The 17,582-nt window shown below is 37.2% G+C and overlaps 1 protein-coding gene across 1 annotated transcript in view; it reads left to right on the top strand.

Annotated features, from left to right (window-relative positions):
* CYB5R4 (cytochrome b5 reductase 4) overlaps window positions 1-17,582 on the top strand; it is a 118,969-nt gene that overhangs the window by 95,875 nt on the left and 5,512 nt on the right. The window contains exons 13-14 of the mRNA XM_068985336.1: window positions 9,293-9,443; window positions 9,747-9,833. Coding sequence (XP_068841437.1) covers window positions 9,293-9,443; window positions 9,747-9,833 — 238 coding nt within the window. The remainder of the gene's footprint in view (window positions 1-9,292; window positions 9,444-9,746; window positions 9,834-17,582) is intronic.

The following is a 17,582-nucleotide window of genomic DNA, read 5'->3' as shown; positions in this document are numbered from 1 at the left end:
TCAAAAGTCTTCTCCAACACCAGAGTTCAAAAGCATCAATTCTTCGAAACTCAGCCTTCGTTATGGTTCAGTCTCACATCCATACATGACTACTGGAAAAACCACAGCTTTGACTATATGGACCTTTGTCAGTGAAGTAATATCTCTGCTTTTTAACATGCTATCTAGGTTTGTCATAGCTATTACAAGGAACAAGCATCTTTTAATTTCATGTTTATTTCAATTTAAGTTAATTTCAATTTAAAGTCATCATCTGCAGTGATTTTGGAACCCAAGAAAATAAAGTCTGTCACTGTTTCCATTGTTTCCTCATCTATATGCCATGAAGTAATGGTACCAGATGCATGATCTTAGATTTCTGAATGTTGAGTTTTAAGCCAATTTTTTCACTCTCCCCTTTCATTTTCATCAAGAGGCTCTTTAGTTCCTCTCTGCTTTCTGCCATAAAGGTGATGTCATCTACATATCTGAGGTTATTGATGTTTCTCCTTGCAGTCTTGATTCTAGCTTGTGCTTTATCTAATCAGGCATTCACCTGATGTACCCTGCATGTAAGTTAAATAAGCAGGCCGACAATATACAGCCTTGACATACTTACTTCTTTCCCAATTTGGAACCAGTCTGTTGTTTCATGTCCGGTTCTGTTGCTTCTTGAACTGCATACCAATTTCTCAGGAGGTAGGTAAGGTCGTCTGGTATTCCCATCTCTTAAAAAATTTTCCACATAGTCAAAGGCTTTAGCGTAGTCAATGAAGCAGAAGTAGATGATCTTCTGAAATTCTCTCGATTTTTCTATGAGCCAACAGATATTGGCAATTTGATCTCTGTTTCTTCTACCTTTTCTTCACCCAGCCTGAATATCTGAAAGTTCTCAGTTCACATACTGTTGAAGCCTAGCTTGGAGAATTTTGAGCATTACTTTGCTAGCTAGCATGTGAAATGAGTGCAATTGTGCGGTGATTTGAACATTCTTTGGCATTGCCTTTCTTTGGTATTAGAATGAAAACTGACCTTTTCCAGTCCTGTGGCCACTGCTGAGTTTTCGAAATTTGCTGGCATATTGAATATAGCACTTTCACAGCATCATCTTTTAGGATTTGAAAAAGCTCAGCTGGAATTCCATCACCTCCACTAGTTTTGTTCGTAGTGATTAGTTCATAGTTCCTAAGGCCCACTTGACTTCACATTCCAGGATGTCTGGCTCTAGGTAAGTGATCACACCATTGTGGTTTGTCTGGGTCATTAAGATCTTTTTTGTGTAGTACTTCTGTGTATTCTTGCCTGTTCTTCTTGATATCTTCTGCTTCTGTTAGGTCCATACTGTTTCTGTTTTTATTGTGCTCATCTTTACTTGAAATGTTCCTTTTGTGTCTCTAATTTTCTTGAAGAGATCTCAGTCTTTCCCATTCTATTGTTTTCTATTTCTTTGCATTGATCACTTAGGAGGGCTTTCTTATCTCTCCCTGCTATTCTATGGAACTCTGCATTGAGATGGATATATCTTTCCTTTTCTCCTTTGCCTTCGCTTCTCTTCTTTTCTCAGGTATTTGTAAGGCCTCCTCAGACAACCATTGCCTCCCTCCCAATCCAGTCAGTGGCTAAGTTCTGATAAGTCTACCTCTCAGTAGCTTTTTAATCTGTCTTTTCTATCCTTTCTGCCACCTGTTAGATCAATCCTTCATCACGTCTCTGTTGATCCTGTAACTGGTAACTGGTCTCTCTCAGTTGCCTTTAACTGATATCTTACTATTAATCTGCATTTTCCAGTTCTTTATCCATATCTGCCCTGATAATCAATTTAATCATGTTGCTCTGCAGCTTTGATACCTTGGATGGGTCTCCATTACCTAACTGATTCTACCCTTTTCATGGCCTGTGAAGACTTTGATGAACTCTCCAGCTTCACCTCTCACTATACAAAATACTTGTGCTACTCAGGCTCTACAAGTTTGTCATCCTCATTCATTGGCACATGAGCTTTTTTTTTTTTTTTTTCGCACATGAGCTTTGTAGGATGCCCATTGACCGTCTTTCTGCCTGTCAAGTACCTTTGTTTTAGTTTTTTTTAAAAATATCACTTCCTTTATGAAACCTCCCTCCTCTTCTGAGCCCCTCAGTAACTAACACTTTGTTCATAGCTCTAGGATAAGAATACATAATATTTCTTATTTGCAGGACTTTGAGTTTAAGGGTGTAGATTGTCTTATCTTTGTATTTCTCATTCCTAGCAGAGCAGTTGGCACATAATTGGCTCTCAGTAAAAGTACTCTGTAAGAATTAATAAAGGGACTATAATGAAATCTACTAATATTTAGAGATTCCCTCCCTTACTATTTTTCTCCTTTTTCTATGTCTTCAAGTTTTCACTGCCTTTTGCCTAACAATAAACGTGCCCTTCCCCCTTTAAGACCACATTAGCAGTAATATCGAGTGAAATAGATGGCTGAAATTTGGAAATAGAAAAAATTTTTGCTATCTGAAAGTTAAGCTCAGCAATCAACATATAACAGATATGATGAGTCATCTTTGGTTACATAAATCAAAATATTGAACATAAGTGTGAACCTATAGAATTTTGGAATACCTACAGATCTGGTAATACCACCTTGTGAAGGACCGACAGCACAATTGTGATATAGAAGGTGGAAACTTAACCAGTGGTATTATAACCTATCTGTAGACATTGTGTAACAGAAAACAGCCTACAGCATGCAAAAGGAGAGCTGAACTAGTAAGGCCAGTGTTTTTTCAACTTCACCTAGGAGAGCTCTCATGGCACAGACACTGGTGCCCCTTAGAGGGTTGTACACTGGCATGACAGTGATGACTCGTGAAACTCCATTAGGACGTATAGGAGCTACCTTATCAAACAATCTTCTTTGTTTCAATTCTGTGTACATCAAGCAATTTTATATGATTAGTTTGGCCTTCCGAATAGTTCAATTTTTGATCTTCCTGCATTGGGAATGAGAAGTCCTGGATGGAGCTCAGGTCACTAGAAGCAGGTAGTCTGGCTGAAAATCTGTTGCCATTCTGAAAGGTATGCTTTAATCTCTTATGAATTAGAGTAGCATTAGGTCCTTGCCTGAGTCTAATCAATTTTATGACATTGGAAAGACTGGACTGTGGACAGAAATTATCAAGATAATATTCTGTGAGGCTTCTTTAGTAAACAAACAGCTGACTTTTTCCTGAGGATATTCTGATCTCATGGTTCCTTTCAAATTATAACAGGGAGCTTCTGGTACTTTCTAATGTTTAACTCCTCAATTACTACCCAATCTTTACTATCCTGCCATGGACAAGAAAGGGAAAAGAGATGAGCAGCCAAGCATTTAAAAATAAACCAGAGCATTTGAAATTGTTTTTTAAAGTATGGACAACTTTTTTCTTTTTTAACTTTCTTTTACTTTACAATACTATATTGGTTTTGGCATACATTGACATGAATCCACCACGAATATACATGAGCTCCCAAACATGAACCCCCCTCCCACCTCCCACCCCACATCATCCCTCCAGATCATCCCCGTGCACCAGCCCCAAGCATCCTGCATCCTGCATCAAACATAGACTGGCAATTCATTTCTTACATGATAGTATATATGTTTCAATGCCATTCTCCCAAATCATCCCACCCTCTCCCTCTCCCTCAGAGTCCAAAAGTCTGCTCTACACATCTGTGTCTCTTTTGCTGTCTCGCATACAGGGTCATCATTACCATCTTTCTAAATTCCATATATATGTGTTAGTATACTATATTGGTGTTTTTCTTTCTGGCTTACTTCACTCTGTATAATCAGCTCCAGTTTCATCCATCTCATTAGAACTGATTCAAATGTATTCTTTTTAATAGCTGAGTAATACTCCATTGTGTATATGTACCACAGCTTTCTTATCCATTCATCTGCTGACAGACATCTAGGTTGCTTCTATATCCTGGCTATTATAAACAGTGCTGCGATGATCATTGGGATACATGTGTCTCTTTCTATTCTGGTTTCCTCTGTATGTATGCCCAGCAGTGGGATTGCTGGGTCATATGGCAGTTCTATTTGCAATTTTTTAAGGAATCTCCACTCTGTTCTCCATAGTGGCTATACTAGTTTGCATTCCCACCAACAGTGTAGGAGGGTTCCCTTTTCTCCACACCTTCTCCAGCATTTATTGCTTGTAGACTTTTGGATCGCAGCCGTTCTGACTGGTATGAAGTGGTACCTCATTGTGGTCTTGATTTGCATTTCTCTGACAATGAGTGATGTTGAGTATCTTTTCATGTGTATGTCTTCTTTGGAGAAATGTCTATTTAGTTCTTTGGCCCATTTTTTGATTGGGTCATTTATTTTTCTGGAATTGAGCTGCATAAGTTGCTTGTATACTTTTGAGATTAGTTGTTTGTCAGTTGCTTCATTTGCTATTATTTTCTCCCATTCAGAAGGCTGTCTTTTCACCTTGTTTATATTTTCCTTTGTTGTGCAGAAGCTTTTAATTTTAATTAGATCCCATTTGTTTATTTTTGCTTTTATTTCCAGTATTATGGGAGGTGGATCATAGAGGATCCTGCTATGATTTATGTCAGAGAGTGTTTTGCCTATGTTTTCCTCTAGGAGTTTTATAGTTTCTGGTCTTACGTTTAGATCTTTAATCCATTTTGAGTTTATTTTTGTGTGCGGTGTTAGAAAGTGACCTAGTTTCATTCTTTTACAAGTGGTTGACCAGTTTTCCCAGCACCACTTGTTAAAGAGATTGTCTTTAATCCATTGTATATTCTTTCCTCCTTTGTCAAAGATAAGGTGTCCATAGGTGTGTGGATTTATCTCTGGGCTTTCTATTTTGTTCCATTGATCTCTATTTCTGTCTTTGTGCCAGTACCATACTGTCTTGATGACTGTGGCTTTGTAGTAGAGCCTGAAGTCAGGCAAGTTGATTCCTCCAGTTCCATTCTTCTTTCTCAAGATTGCTTTGGCTATTTGAGGTTTTTTGTATTTCCATACAAATCTTGAAATTATTTGTTCTAGTTCTGTGAAAAATACCGCTGGTAGCTTGATAGGGATTACAGTGAATCTGTAGATTGCTTTGGGTAGTATACTCATTTTCACTATATTGATTCTTCTGATCCATGAACATGGTATATTTCTCCATCTATTAGTGTCCTCTTTGATTTCTTTCATCAGTGTTTTATAGTTTTAAATATATATGCACCCAACATAGGAGCACCACAATATGTAAGACAAATGCTAACAAGTATGGAAGGGGAAATTAACAATAACACAATAATAGTGGGAGACTTTAATACCCCGTTCACACCTATGGATAGATCAACTAAACAGAAAATTAATAAAGAAACACAAACTTTAAATGATACAATAGACCATTTAGACCTAATTGATATCTATGGGACATTTCACCCCAAAACAATCAATTTCACCTTTTTCTCAAGTGCACACGGAACCTTCTCCAAGATAGATCACATCCTGGGCCATAAATCTAACCTTGATAAATTCAAAAAAATCAAAATCATTCCAAGCATGTTTTCTGACTATAATGCATTAAGATTTTAGATCTCAATTACAGGAGAAAAACTATTAAAAATTCCAACATATGGAGGCTGAACAACACACTGCTGAATAACCAACAAATCACAGAAGAAATCAAAAAAGAAATCAAAATATGCATAGAAATGAATGAAAATGAAAACACAACAACCCAAAACCTGTGGGATACTGTAAAAGCAGTGCTAAGAGGAAAGTTCATAGCAATACAGGCATACCTCAAGAAACAAGAAAAAAGTCAAATAAATAACCTAACTCTACACCTAAAGCAACTAGAAAAGGAAGAAATGGAGAACCCCAGAGTTAGTAGAAGGAAAGAAATCTTAAAAATTAGGGCAGAAATAAATGCAAAAGAAACAAAAGAGACCATAGCAAAAATCAACAAAGCCAAAAGCTGGTTCTTTGAAAGGATAAATAAAATTGACAAACCATTAGCCAGACTCATCAAGAAACAAAGGGAGAAAAATCAAATCAGTAAAATTAGAAATGATGATGGAGAGATCACAACAGACAACACAGAAATACGAAGAATCATAAGAGACTACTGTCAGCAGTTGTATGCCAATAAAATGGACAACATGGAAGAAATGGACAAATTCTTAGAAAAGTACAACTTTCCAAAACTGAGCCAGGAAGAAATAGAAAATCTTAACAGACCCATCACAAGCAAGGAAATTGAAACTGTAATCAGAAATCTTCCAGCAAACAAAAGCCCAGGTCCAGATGGCTTCACAGTTGAATTCTACCAAAAATTTCGAGAAGAGCTAACACCTATCCTACTCAAACTCTTCCAGAAAATTGCAGAAGAATGTAAACTTCCAAACTCATTCTATGAGGCTACCATCACCCTAATACCAAAACCTGACAAAGATGCCACAAAAAAAGAAAACTACAGGCCAATATCACTGATGAACATAGATGCAAAAATCCTCAACAAAATTCTAGCAAGCAGAATCCAACAACATATTAAAAAGATCATACACCATGGCCAAGTGGGCTTTATCCCAGGGATGCAAGGATTCTTCAATATCCACAAATCAATCATTGTAATTCACCACATTAACAAATTGAAAAATAAAAGCCATATGATTATCTCAATAGATGCAGAGAAGGCCTTTGACAAAATTCAACATCCATTTATGATAAAAACTCTCCAGAAAGCAGGAATAGAAGGAACATACCTCAACATAATAAAAGCTATATATGATAAACCCACAGTAAACATTATCCTCAGTGGTGAAAAATTGAAAGCATTTTCTTTTATTTTTTATTTTTAATATTACATTGAAAATTTCTGAAATGTCCTGAAGACAGTTGTCTTATTTGAGTGGTGCATAGAGATTATATCAGTTGCATACCAGAGAAGGGTTTATTCAACTATTTTGATTGTAGATTTGGTAGTAGTGTGACCCAAGTTTGGTTTTGATCATGCTTTGTTTTTATTGGAATTCAGAACAGCTTTTGTTTTATTTTGTGGATTTTTTTTTCAATTGTGTTTAAAAAAATTTTTTTATTGAAGTATAGTTGTTTTACATGTTGTGTCAATCTCTGCTGTATAGCAAATTGACCCAGTTATATACATATAGACATTCTTTTTTTAATATTATTTTCTGTTATGGTTTATCACAGAATATTGAATATAGTTTCCTATGCTCTGCAGGAGGACCTTGTTGTTGATTCATCCTATATGTAGTAGTTTACATCTGTTAATCCTAACCTTGCAGTCCTTCCCTCTCCCACCTCCTCCCCGTTGGCAACCACAGTTCTGTTCCCTATGTCTGTGAGTCTGTTTCTGTTTTGTAGATACGTTCATTTGTGCCATTAGATTCCACACATAAGTGATATCTTATGATATTTTGTCTTTCTCTTTCTGACTTACTGCAGTTAGTATGATAATCTCTAGTCGTATCCATCTTGCTGCAAATGGCATTACGTCATTCTTTTTTATGGCTGATTATTACTCAGTTGTATATATGTACATTTATCCATTCATCTGTTGCTAGACATTTAGATTATTTCTGTGTCTTGGCTACTGTGAATAGTGCTGCTGTGAACATAGGTGTGCATGTCTCTTTTTGAATTACTGATCTGTCCAGGTATATGCCCAGGCATAGGATTGCTGAATCGTACGGTAATTCTATTTTCAGTTTTCTGAGGAACCTCCACACTGTTTTCTGTAGTAGCTGTACCAATTCACATTCCCACCACATGAGTAGGAGGGTTTCCTTTTCTCTACACCCTTTCCAGCATTTGTTGTTTGTATATTTTTTAATGATGGTCATTCTAACTGGTGTGAGGTGGTACCTCATTGTGGTTTCGATTTGCATTTCTCTAATAATTAGTGATGTTGAGCATCTCTTCATGTGCCTATTGGCCATCTGTATGTTCTTTGAAGAAATGTCTACTAAGATCTTTTACCTGTTTTTCCATTGGGTTGTTTTTTGTTGTTGTTGTGGTTGAGTTGTATGAGCTGTTTGTATATTTTGGAGATTAAGTCCTTGTCTGTCACATCATTGGCAAAGACTTTCTCCCATTCTGTACGTTGTCTTTTTTTTTCTTTTTATGGTCTCTTTTGTGTGCAAGAGCCTATACGTTTGATTAGGTCCATCCCATTTGTTTATTTTGTTTTTATTTCTATTGTCTTCGGAGACTGAGCTAAGAAAACATTAGTACATAAGATAATAATATTTAAAAAATGCATTTTGCTATGCAAAACCACCTAGGCTCAAAAGGCTACAAATTGTACAATTTTACCATTTATATGACATTCTGGAAAAGCAAAATTGTAGGAATGGAACAGATAAATAGTTGTGAGGGGTGGGGTGAGGGGTTGAATACAAAGGGGAATTTTTAGGATGATAGAAGCATTCTCTGTGCTGTTGAGATGGTGAGCACATGACTATCCATTTGTCAAAGACCATGCAGAGTGAATTTTACTATGTGAAAAAAATATAAAACTTCTAGAAGAAAATGCAAGTTCTGCAACTTGTGTCTGGTGATGTCGGGGAATCCCAGATGGAATGCAGAGTGTGGCAAATGAATCTGTTTTACACATGTAATGAAGTAACCTCAGTGAAGGGACTGGGGAATCAAATAAACTGAACTAAAAAAACTAAAATAAAATGGACTAAAGAATTCTCTCAAATTATTAACAGTATCTAGGAGTGATTTTTATTGCTATATATTTGCATATTTTTAAATGTTCTTTGGTAAGGAAATGTAACTTTTGTAATTAAAAAACTAACAGTAAAAAGATAATAACATAAGATATTAGAAAGTATTTCTATTTCAATTTTTTCTCTTACTAGGTTTATTACTATAATTAAGAATCAGTATCTAAGTAGTGAATATATATTCTCCACTCTGTACTATGCAAGACAGGTATACACAGACTCTGCTTTTGAAATACTTAGTTTTATCAATAGTTTAGCAATCAAGACTTTATTGATAATTAGTGGTGGTAGTTTGTAAATTAGAGTTGCCAAATGGTTTGGGAAAATAATATTGAGAAATAAGTATAATAAAACCTTATTATTAATTTGACTATAATGAAAATTTGAGTATAATGACATACTTGGGGGCGTAATGAATATTCTTAAAACTGCTTACGTTGCTTGAAAACTGAGATGTAGTCTGATAATTATGCAACCTGCTTCTCCTAGTGTTCTTAATTCAGCTAGATTAACTGTTTCAGTTTTCCTGATTTTTTTTTCTGATTTCATGTATATTTCGTTGTGTAGGAGATTATGTTTCTGTAAGCAATCCTGAGGGCAATTTTATAATATCCCAGCTCCAAGAATTGGAAGATCTCTTTTTATTGGCAGCAGGAACAGGCTTCACACCAATGGTTAAAGTACTGAATTATGCTTTGACTAATATACCCAGTCTCAGGTATGTCATTTTACATTTAATTACTGTCCCTTGTGAGGCTGTTAGATTAGTAGAAGGTATTCTAAATCTATTAAAAACTCAGTGGACTTCAACAGACATGTTCTCATCTCTTAGTCATCATTTCTTACTCCTCCTCCTCTACTCGAAGCTGTTTTATTCATTTGACTCCTTTAGTTTTGATACCTTTGATTACCTAATTGGCACTGAAAAACATTCATGCTAATTCACAGTTAGACTTTCCATTCATGCATATTTTAAATATAATTGAAATAGTACTTTTGAATTGTTGTGTTTTCTTTTAAGGAAAGTGAAGCTGATGTTCTTCAATAAAACAGAGGATGACATAATTTGGAGAAGCCAGTTGGAGAAATTAGCATTTAAGGATAAAAGGTATTAAAGTAGTATTAGCTCTGTGTTTAAATATTTTCATACATGTTCAGTCAATTGAGACTGTAACCTCTTTCAGTTCAAGTTCTTAGTTGACCAGAAAACTCCTAACAAAAGGTAAACAAATCAATAATTCTCTATAAAAAAATTTAAATGTATGTAATGTTAATACACCTTCCCCAAAGAAATACTATTTGACAAGGTCAATGTGACATCAAATATGTATTGATAAAATATATAATGGACTTTATATTGATTTTTTAAATTAAAAAAAAAAGTTTTTGGCTGCACCACATTGCTCATGGGATCATGTTCCCCAACTAGGGATCGAGCCCATACCCCCCACATTGAAAGCTCAGAGTCCTAACCACTGGACCGCCAGGGAAGTTCCTGGGCTTTCTGTTTATGTTATGTTATTTATAGTGAGTTGGGTTTCTTTGAAAATGATCCAGTGTAGTCAGTTTGGTAATTCAGGATTTTCTAATTATAATGGGGACAAATCAAATAAGTTTGGTGAGATGAGTTAAGCAAAAATAAAGATGTTTTGGGACTTCCCAGGTGGTCCAGTGGTTAAGACGCCATGCTTCCAATGCAGGTAGCCTGAGTTCAACCCCTGGTCAGGGAGCTAGATCCTGCATGCCACAACCAAGAGCCCATATGATGCAGCTCAGGATCCCACATGCCACAGCTAAGTCCCAGTGCAGCCAAATTAAATAAATAAGCAAACATGATTCTTCACTACAGGGTTTCTTAGAGCTTTTACCATCCATGCCAGTGCCTGTTGTGACTTTCCAGGAAGGGGGTTAATTATACATTGTTTAGCAGGATTCTCTTCATTTTTGTTTGTTTACATAAACACATTAAATATCATAACTGATCCTCAGTAGACACTTTGGGAAATGCCAGTATAGTTCATGGAAAAAAATTTGAGGCAGGCTGAATTCAGTGGTAGAATGAGGCAGCAAGGACAGCACGGTAACAATTTGTTTCGTCGAAAAAGGAGCCCAAGCATAGTAAAGAAGGTGAGATAGGTTAACAGGCATATGCTCCATCTCCCCTAAAGAGAGGTGAAGGCAGTGTGAAATTCAAAACACATCTTTTAGAAGAAGAGCGAATTGAACAAGCTGTCATACATCCTGAAGCATTTTTGTAATCGTTAAAAACTATTTCTAGAATTGCAGAACTTCCTAAGTTGCACAAAATATCTGACGTAAATGTTTATGTTTTTGACGGTATGAAAGTGAAAGTGAAGTCGCTCAGTCGTGTCCGACTCTTTGCGACCCCATGGACTGTAGCCTACCAGGCTCCTCAGTCCATGGGATTTTCCAGGCAGGAATACTGGAGTGTTTGATGGTATAGTATAGATGAAGTTCTCTGCCTTTTCAAAGGTAAAGTCTTCAGGAACTCAGCTGTCCCAGGGCCTCTAGGTACTTCTGAATATTTTCCAAACATCTTCACTAAGGTGATGCCATGATTCCTTCTAGTCTTTTCCTCCCTGTTGTCTCCCATCCTCTCCCTCATTCTCTTTTAGTAAGTAATTTGCACAAATTAAGAATAATGTGAATTTAATGATCTTTGAAGTGTTTTCTCTTCTTAATATACTTAAAACATAATCCTAAAAATATTCATTATGTCTAAGTAGTTGCATGGCAATTTAGAGCCTAATTTAAACAAATACAGATTCCTGGGTTTTTCAAGTGTCTTTTTCACTCAAAGTGGAAAATTGCAAGCAGTGTTTATGAAAAAACCTAAAGGCCTAAATTCTGGCTTTCTGTCTACCCTTTACTAGCTTGAAACTGTATTCAGAAATTACTTAATTCTGTAGGCCTGTCTCTTTATCTTCGAAATAGAATAATGACATCTGTCGTACTTCTTCCTAAGGCTATTGTGCGGACTAGAGAAGGCAGTGTAAATGGTTTGGAAACTGTGAAGCCCTGCCTCAGATTATTTGGATTGCAGTTAGGGAGGACCTCTGTGGACATGCATTTCATTTCTGTATTGACTACTTGAGCTTCTTTTTCCTAAACAATCATTTAAAAGACTTTAGACAGACGTAGCTATACTTCTGTAGCTAGTTTTTTGTTTTTTCTTTTGTAAGTACTTCTGGCAGTTTGGGGACATGGTATTTTGTAAGATCTTTTCCTTGTACAAGGAAAATTCATTTACTGTTATTTCAGCAAACAGTATTTCTTTGATGTAAGAACTAATTGGGAAAGGGAATGTGTTGACAGCTTCTGAACACTAAGTATGCTTTAACAACATGCCCCATTCCTTGCATGGTCCACGTAATTTGGGTTGGTGGCATTGTGTAGGCTTGAGGATAAGGAAAGGCCCCTTTTCCCCACTTCTGGATGAGTGGCTCTAAGAGCACTCATCAGGTGAGTGAGATGCTCCAGTTTGCTGGGAGAAGTGAGCGTGTTTTGACTGCCAGCCCACCTTTATCCTCTCTCTTCTGCTCCCACTCCTGTGCATTCTCTGCTCCCTGCCTTCTCTTCCGCCTTCTGGAGATACACTCGCCTTGCTGGAGGCCCACTACTGGCACTGACTTCCCGCACTGGCTGATCTGTGTCCCCTGGAGACTCATGGTCAGACCCTCACTGGAAAACACATGACTTCGCATGGGTACGTGGCTTTGGAACATTTATCAGGAACCTTCCATATTCTGAGACTAATGCAGATGGAGGAGAAACCTGGCCTTAACGGCTTACCGATGGGTTTTGCTGATAGTGTTCATTCAAGATATATAATTGTTGAGTCCCATACATACAAGGAAAGTAAAAGTTTAAATTTAATGGTCATATCTATCATTTAGTTGGGCTTCCAGGGTGGCTCAGTGGTAAAGAATCTGCCTTCCAGTGCAGACTGTCCCTGGGTTTGATCCCTGGGTCAGGAAGAACCCCTGGAGAAGGAAATGACAACCCACTGAGTATTCTTGCCTGGGAAATCCCATGGACAGAGGAGCCTGTTGGGCTACCGTCATAAACATCATTTAGTTAACATATAAGTCTTTATTTTTTATCTGTTAAATCACCCTTTCCTACATCTTGACTCTCCTGTGTCACTTCTCATTTTACCAATACATTTCTGATGACAAAATGTGACAATTGAACACATCATCTTGGTTAGATTATTATTGGATTGTGGCAATAAAAACGTGTGTAGTTAAATGAAATACCCTGTTCTCTGTAGGATTAGGACACAGTTTTCTAATCAGTCCTTTGTAGAACAAGGAGGAATAGGAAAAATGGATGCTGAGACTGGTGTGTAATCTAGTATTTTCATTTTCAGCAAGCATATTTATCTAAATAATGTGGTTGGCAAGGGAAATTCTTTGAAACACAATTGTATAATGGAAACTTATTAACCTTGTGACCTTGGGCAAGTTACTTGATCTGATAGAGCTTCATTTTTTCCATCTGTGGAAAGGGACATCAATATCTACATCATAGGATTGTTTGCATATGGGGACAGTGAAATGGCAGAGTGGGTGCTGGGCCCAGAATTAGTATATTTGTAACGTTCATTCATTCATGAAATACTTGTGAGCGTCTGCCATGTGCCTGTTCCCCAGGGTTACAATAGGAAACAGGGATGTTGTATTGCCTTATTTTCTCATGCAGTCCAGGAAACAGATCTCTTCATTTTCCCACGTTGCTAAATTTACTAGAATTGCAGAAAATAGATAGACCATAAGTGCTTTTTTAGGATGTTTCTGTTTCAATTCAGTTTTCATGCCATTAAGGCTTAAATGTGAGGGGGGAAAGAAAGCTTGCCTGAATTTTATCCAAATATACTATTACACTTGACTGTTAACTCCAGTAATTGGAATTTGGTTCACAACATTCCAAGTTTAGGGAATTCTCCTACATATACTTTCCTAAAGCAAAATGAAAGAAAAACAGAACATAAATATGTACAGCAACAGCTGTAGCTAATTATTATATAAACTGTGATCTAAATTAAATTTCTCATATTTTTGTCTTTTACTGAGCAGTGTTATGAGGCCTGAGCAGTGTTATGAGGCCTGTTTGGCTCAGTATTATACATTGGTACTTCCCTTGCTCCTCAGTAGAATGTACCTACTCTGAGTTCTCTGCTTTTGCAGAATTAGTTTTGAGGGGAAGGACAGTTTTACAATGAGATTGACTCCTAGGTGGCATTTTGTAATACACAAATATAATAAGTATTTTCCTTCCCTTTCAAAGTAGTCATTTTTGAAGACAGTAACCTTATTTTAGTAAAGTTAGTTGTATATTCTTTTCTGTAAATAGTGGAATTTGATGATTTGTTGATTTCTCTGTTTATAGAATTAATATGAATTTATATAGAAAAATATTTATGGGGAAAAAATCATCTGTAGTCTTAACCATCCAAGCAACAATAATTGTCTGTATCTTTCCATTTTCTTTCTCTTTCTCCCCTTTTCCCCCCGCCCACACATACTTATATACATGTATTATTTGTTTTCTTTTGTATTTTTTAAATCATGTAGTCCTACTGACTATACTTTTTATAACTACATTTTCTTTTTAGTGTATTGTGTATGTTCTGTGTATAGAATACTTTAAACGTGACTCTTGACCTGGAGTGATTCTGCACTCTAGGGGGCATTTATGTCTGGAAACATTTTTGATTGTAACAACTGATGAAGGGGGTTCCCCTGGCACCTAGTGGGTAGAGGCCAAGAATGCTGCTAAGAGCCTACAGTGCACAGAACAACACAAGATGACAGAAAATTATTCTGCCCAAAATGCCATCAGTGCTAGTTGGGAAAACCTGCACTATACCATGGTTTTTAATAGCTTCATTGTGTTTGGTCATTGAGTTCATTGTTTTTCAGTCACTTGATCGTGTCTGACTCTTTGCTACCCCATGGACTGCAGCACACCAGGCTTCCCTGTCCACCACAAACTCCCGGAGCTTACTCAGACTCACATCCATTAAGTTGGTGATGCCATCCAACCATCTCATCCTCTGTCGTTCCCGTCACCTACCTTCAATCTTTCCCAGATTCAGGAACTTTTCCAATGAGTCACTTCTTCACATCAGGTGGCCAAAGTATTGGAGCTTCAGCATCAGTTCTTCAGTGAATATTCAGGATTGATTTCCTTTAGGAATGACTGGTTTGATCTCCTTGCAGTCCAAGGGATTCTCAAGAGTCTTCTCCAACACCACAGTTCAAAAGCATCAGTTCTTCAGTGCGCAGCCTTAGGGTCCAATTCTCACGTCGGTACATGACTACTGGAAAAACCATAGCTTTGATTATATGGACCTTTGTTGACAAAGTGATATCTCTGCTTTTTAATATGCTAAGTTTGTCATAGCTTTTCTTCCAAGGAACAAGCATCTTTTAATTTCATGGCTAGAGTCACCATCTGCAGTGATTTTGGAGCCCAAGAACATAAAGTCTGTCACTGTTTCCATTGTTTCTCCATCTATTTACCGTGAAGTGATGGGACCAGATGCCACGATCTTAGTTTTTTGAATGTTGAGTTTTAAGCCAGTTTTTTTACTCTCCTCTTTCACTTTCATCAAGAGGCTCTTTAGTTCCTCTTTGCTTTCTGCCATTAGGGTGGTGTCATGTGCATATCTGAGGTTATTGCTATTTCTCCTGGCAATCTTGATTCCAGTTTGTGCTTCATCCAGCCTGGCATTTCTCATGATGTATGCTGCATATAAGTTAAATAAACAGGGTGACAATGTACAGCCTTGATGTACTTCTTTTCCAATTTTGAACCAGTCCGTTGTTCCATATCTGGTTCTAATTATTGCTCCTTGACCTGCATACAGGTTTCTCAGGAGGCAGGTAAGGTAGTCTGGTATTCCCCTCTCTTTAAGGATTTTCCACAGTTTGTTGTGATCCACATAGCCAAAGGCTTTAGCATAGTCAATGAAGCAGAGGTAGATGTTTTTCTGGAATTTTCTTGCTTTTTCTATGATCCAGCGGATGTTGACAACTTGATCTCTGGTTCTTCTGCCTTTTCTAAGTCCAGCTTATACATCTGGAAGTTCTCATTTCACGTACTACTGAAGCCTAACTAGGAGGATTTTGAGCATTACCTTGCTGGTATGTGAAATTAGTGCAATTTTATGGTAGTTTAAACATTGTTTTGCATTGCCCTTCTTTGTTATTGGAATGAAAACTGACCTTTTCCAGTCCTGTGGCTATTGCCAAGTTTTCCAAATTTGCTGGCATATTGAGTGCAGCACTTTCACAGCATCATCTTTTAGGAGTTGAAATAGCTCAGCTGGAATTCCATCACCTCCACTAACTTGGTTTGTAGTAGTGCTTCCTAAGGCCCACTTCACACTCCAGGATGTCTGGCTCTCGGTAAGTGATTACATCATCATGGTTATCTGGATCATTAAGACCTTTTTTGTACAGTTCTGTGTACTGCAGTGTAGAAATTCACCAGAAGAATCACTAAGTCAAAGTGTACCAAAGCTACTGATCCATTTTGACAAATAGCCTCTCAAAAGGTAAAGTTTTTCTGTACTCTGGGGACTAGCAATGTGTTAGTTCCTTTAAGGTAGCAAAATCCAGTGATTCCAGAAGCATAAGGAAACTGAACAAAGTGCTTGAATCCCTTCCTTTTCCTGCAGCCTGTGAGGCAACTCAGATATGTGGGTTCCCTAATCTGGACCCTAAACCATTTTCTGTTCCCCTGCTAGATTTTCCTCCAGAGGTGTATTTCTTGGAATGTGTTCATGTATTCCCACCCTAAAGGGCTCTGTGATTAAATAGGTTTGAGAAGTAATGTATGCTCTGTTAGCTTCTTGAAGCTTCATATGAACTTACCATGTTCAAGGCTTTGAAAAATTCTAAAGAAATACCTTTTAATTTTCCCCCAGACTTACTTGATTAGGTTAGCTTCCCCCTGCCTCCCATGGACTACCACTAACATTTGGAAGAATACAAGTGTTTCATCAGATTCATTTTGAGAAATGTTTCTATAAAATGTATGTTTTATTTCATGTTAACGTCAGCTGTTTATGAGCTGTTTCTCCCATGAGCAAATAGCATTCACCACAGTTTCTAGTATTTTTCTTTAGTTTAGAGAAAGCAGGGAAAGCTGGGGCCCCAAATATTCTTGAAATACTATTTTGTGGGTAGTAACAAGTCACTGAAGCTTTTTAAGCAAAGTAATTGTGAGATGGATCTGGGTTTTTAGGAAAACTAGTATAATAAGGATGTGCCAGGTAGATGAGGATAAGGCTAATAGAGCAGCATCTTAGACAAGAGATAGAAGGGCTGGAACTGAAGCTGTGGCAGTAAAAATGGGAGGGCAGGGCCACGCATGTTAAGAAATAGGAATCAGTGGGTCCCTGAAGTTGATTGCCTTTGGGAGGAGGGAATATGTTGTTAAATGACTTCAGGCTCTGCATGTGGTTTAGACTAATGAATACATTTGTATTTCAAGATTTTTTAATCTCGTCGTTGTCAGTCTACTTGAAAATAATTTCTTTTTGACAAGCTTGTTTACTTCCATTGACATTTAGACCTCATGGAATCAGGTCTCTCTTTCTCTCTCACATATATTGCTTTGCACTTTATGGATCCTCGAAATGTATTTTCTGATAATATTTTCAAGACTCCAAGTCCTTTCTGGCACTTTTGAAATAATAAGGTAGAAAGGAATTTCGGGACATTCATCTGAGGCAGTGCACCCCTGCATGCCTCAAAGCTACAAATGCTTCAGGCAGTAAGTTTCCTTTTAGAAAAATTCGGAAGTAACCATCCATAATAGCCAT

The sequence above is a fragment of the Capricornis sumatraensis genome, chromosome 13 (assembly GCF_032405125.1).
Source record: "Capricornis sumatraensis isolate serow.1 chromosome 13, serow.2, whole genome shotgun sequence".
Taxonomy (NCBI): domain Eukaryota; kingdom Metazoa; phylum Chordata; class Mammalia; order Artiodactyla; family Bovidae; genus Capricornis; species Capricornis sumatraensis.
This window is presented reverse-complemented; position numbering and strand designations above follow the sequence as displayed.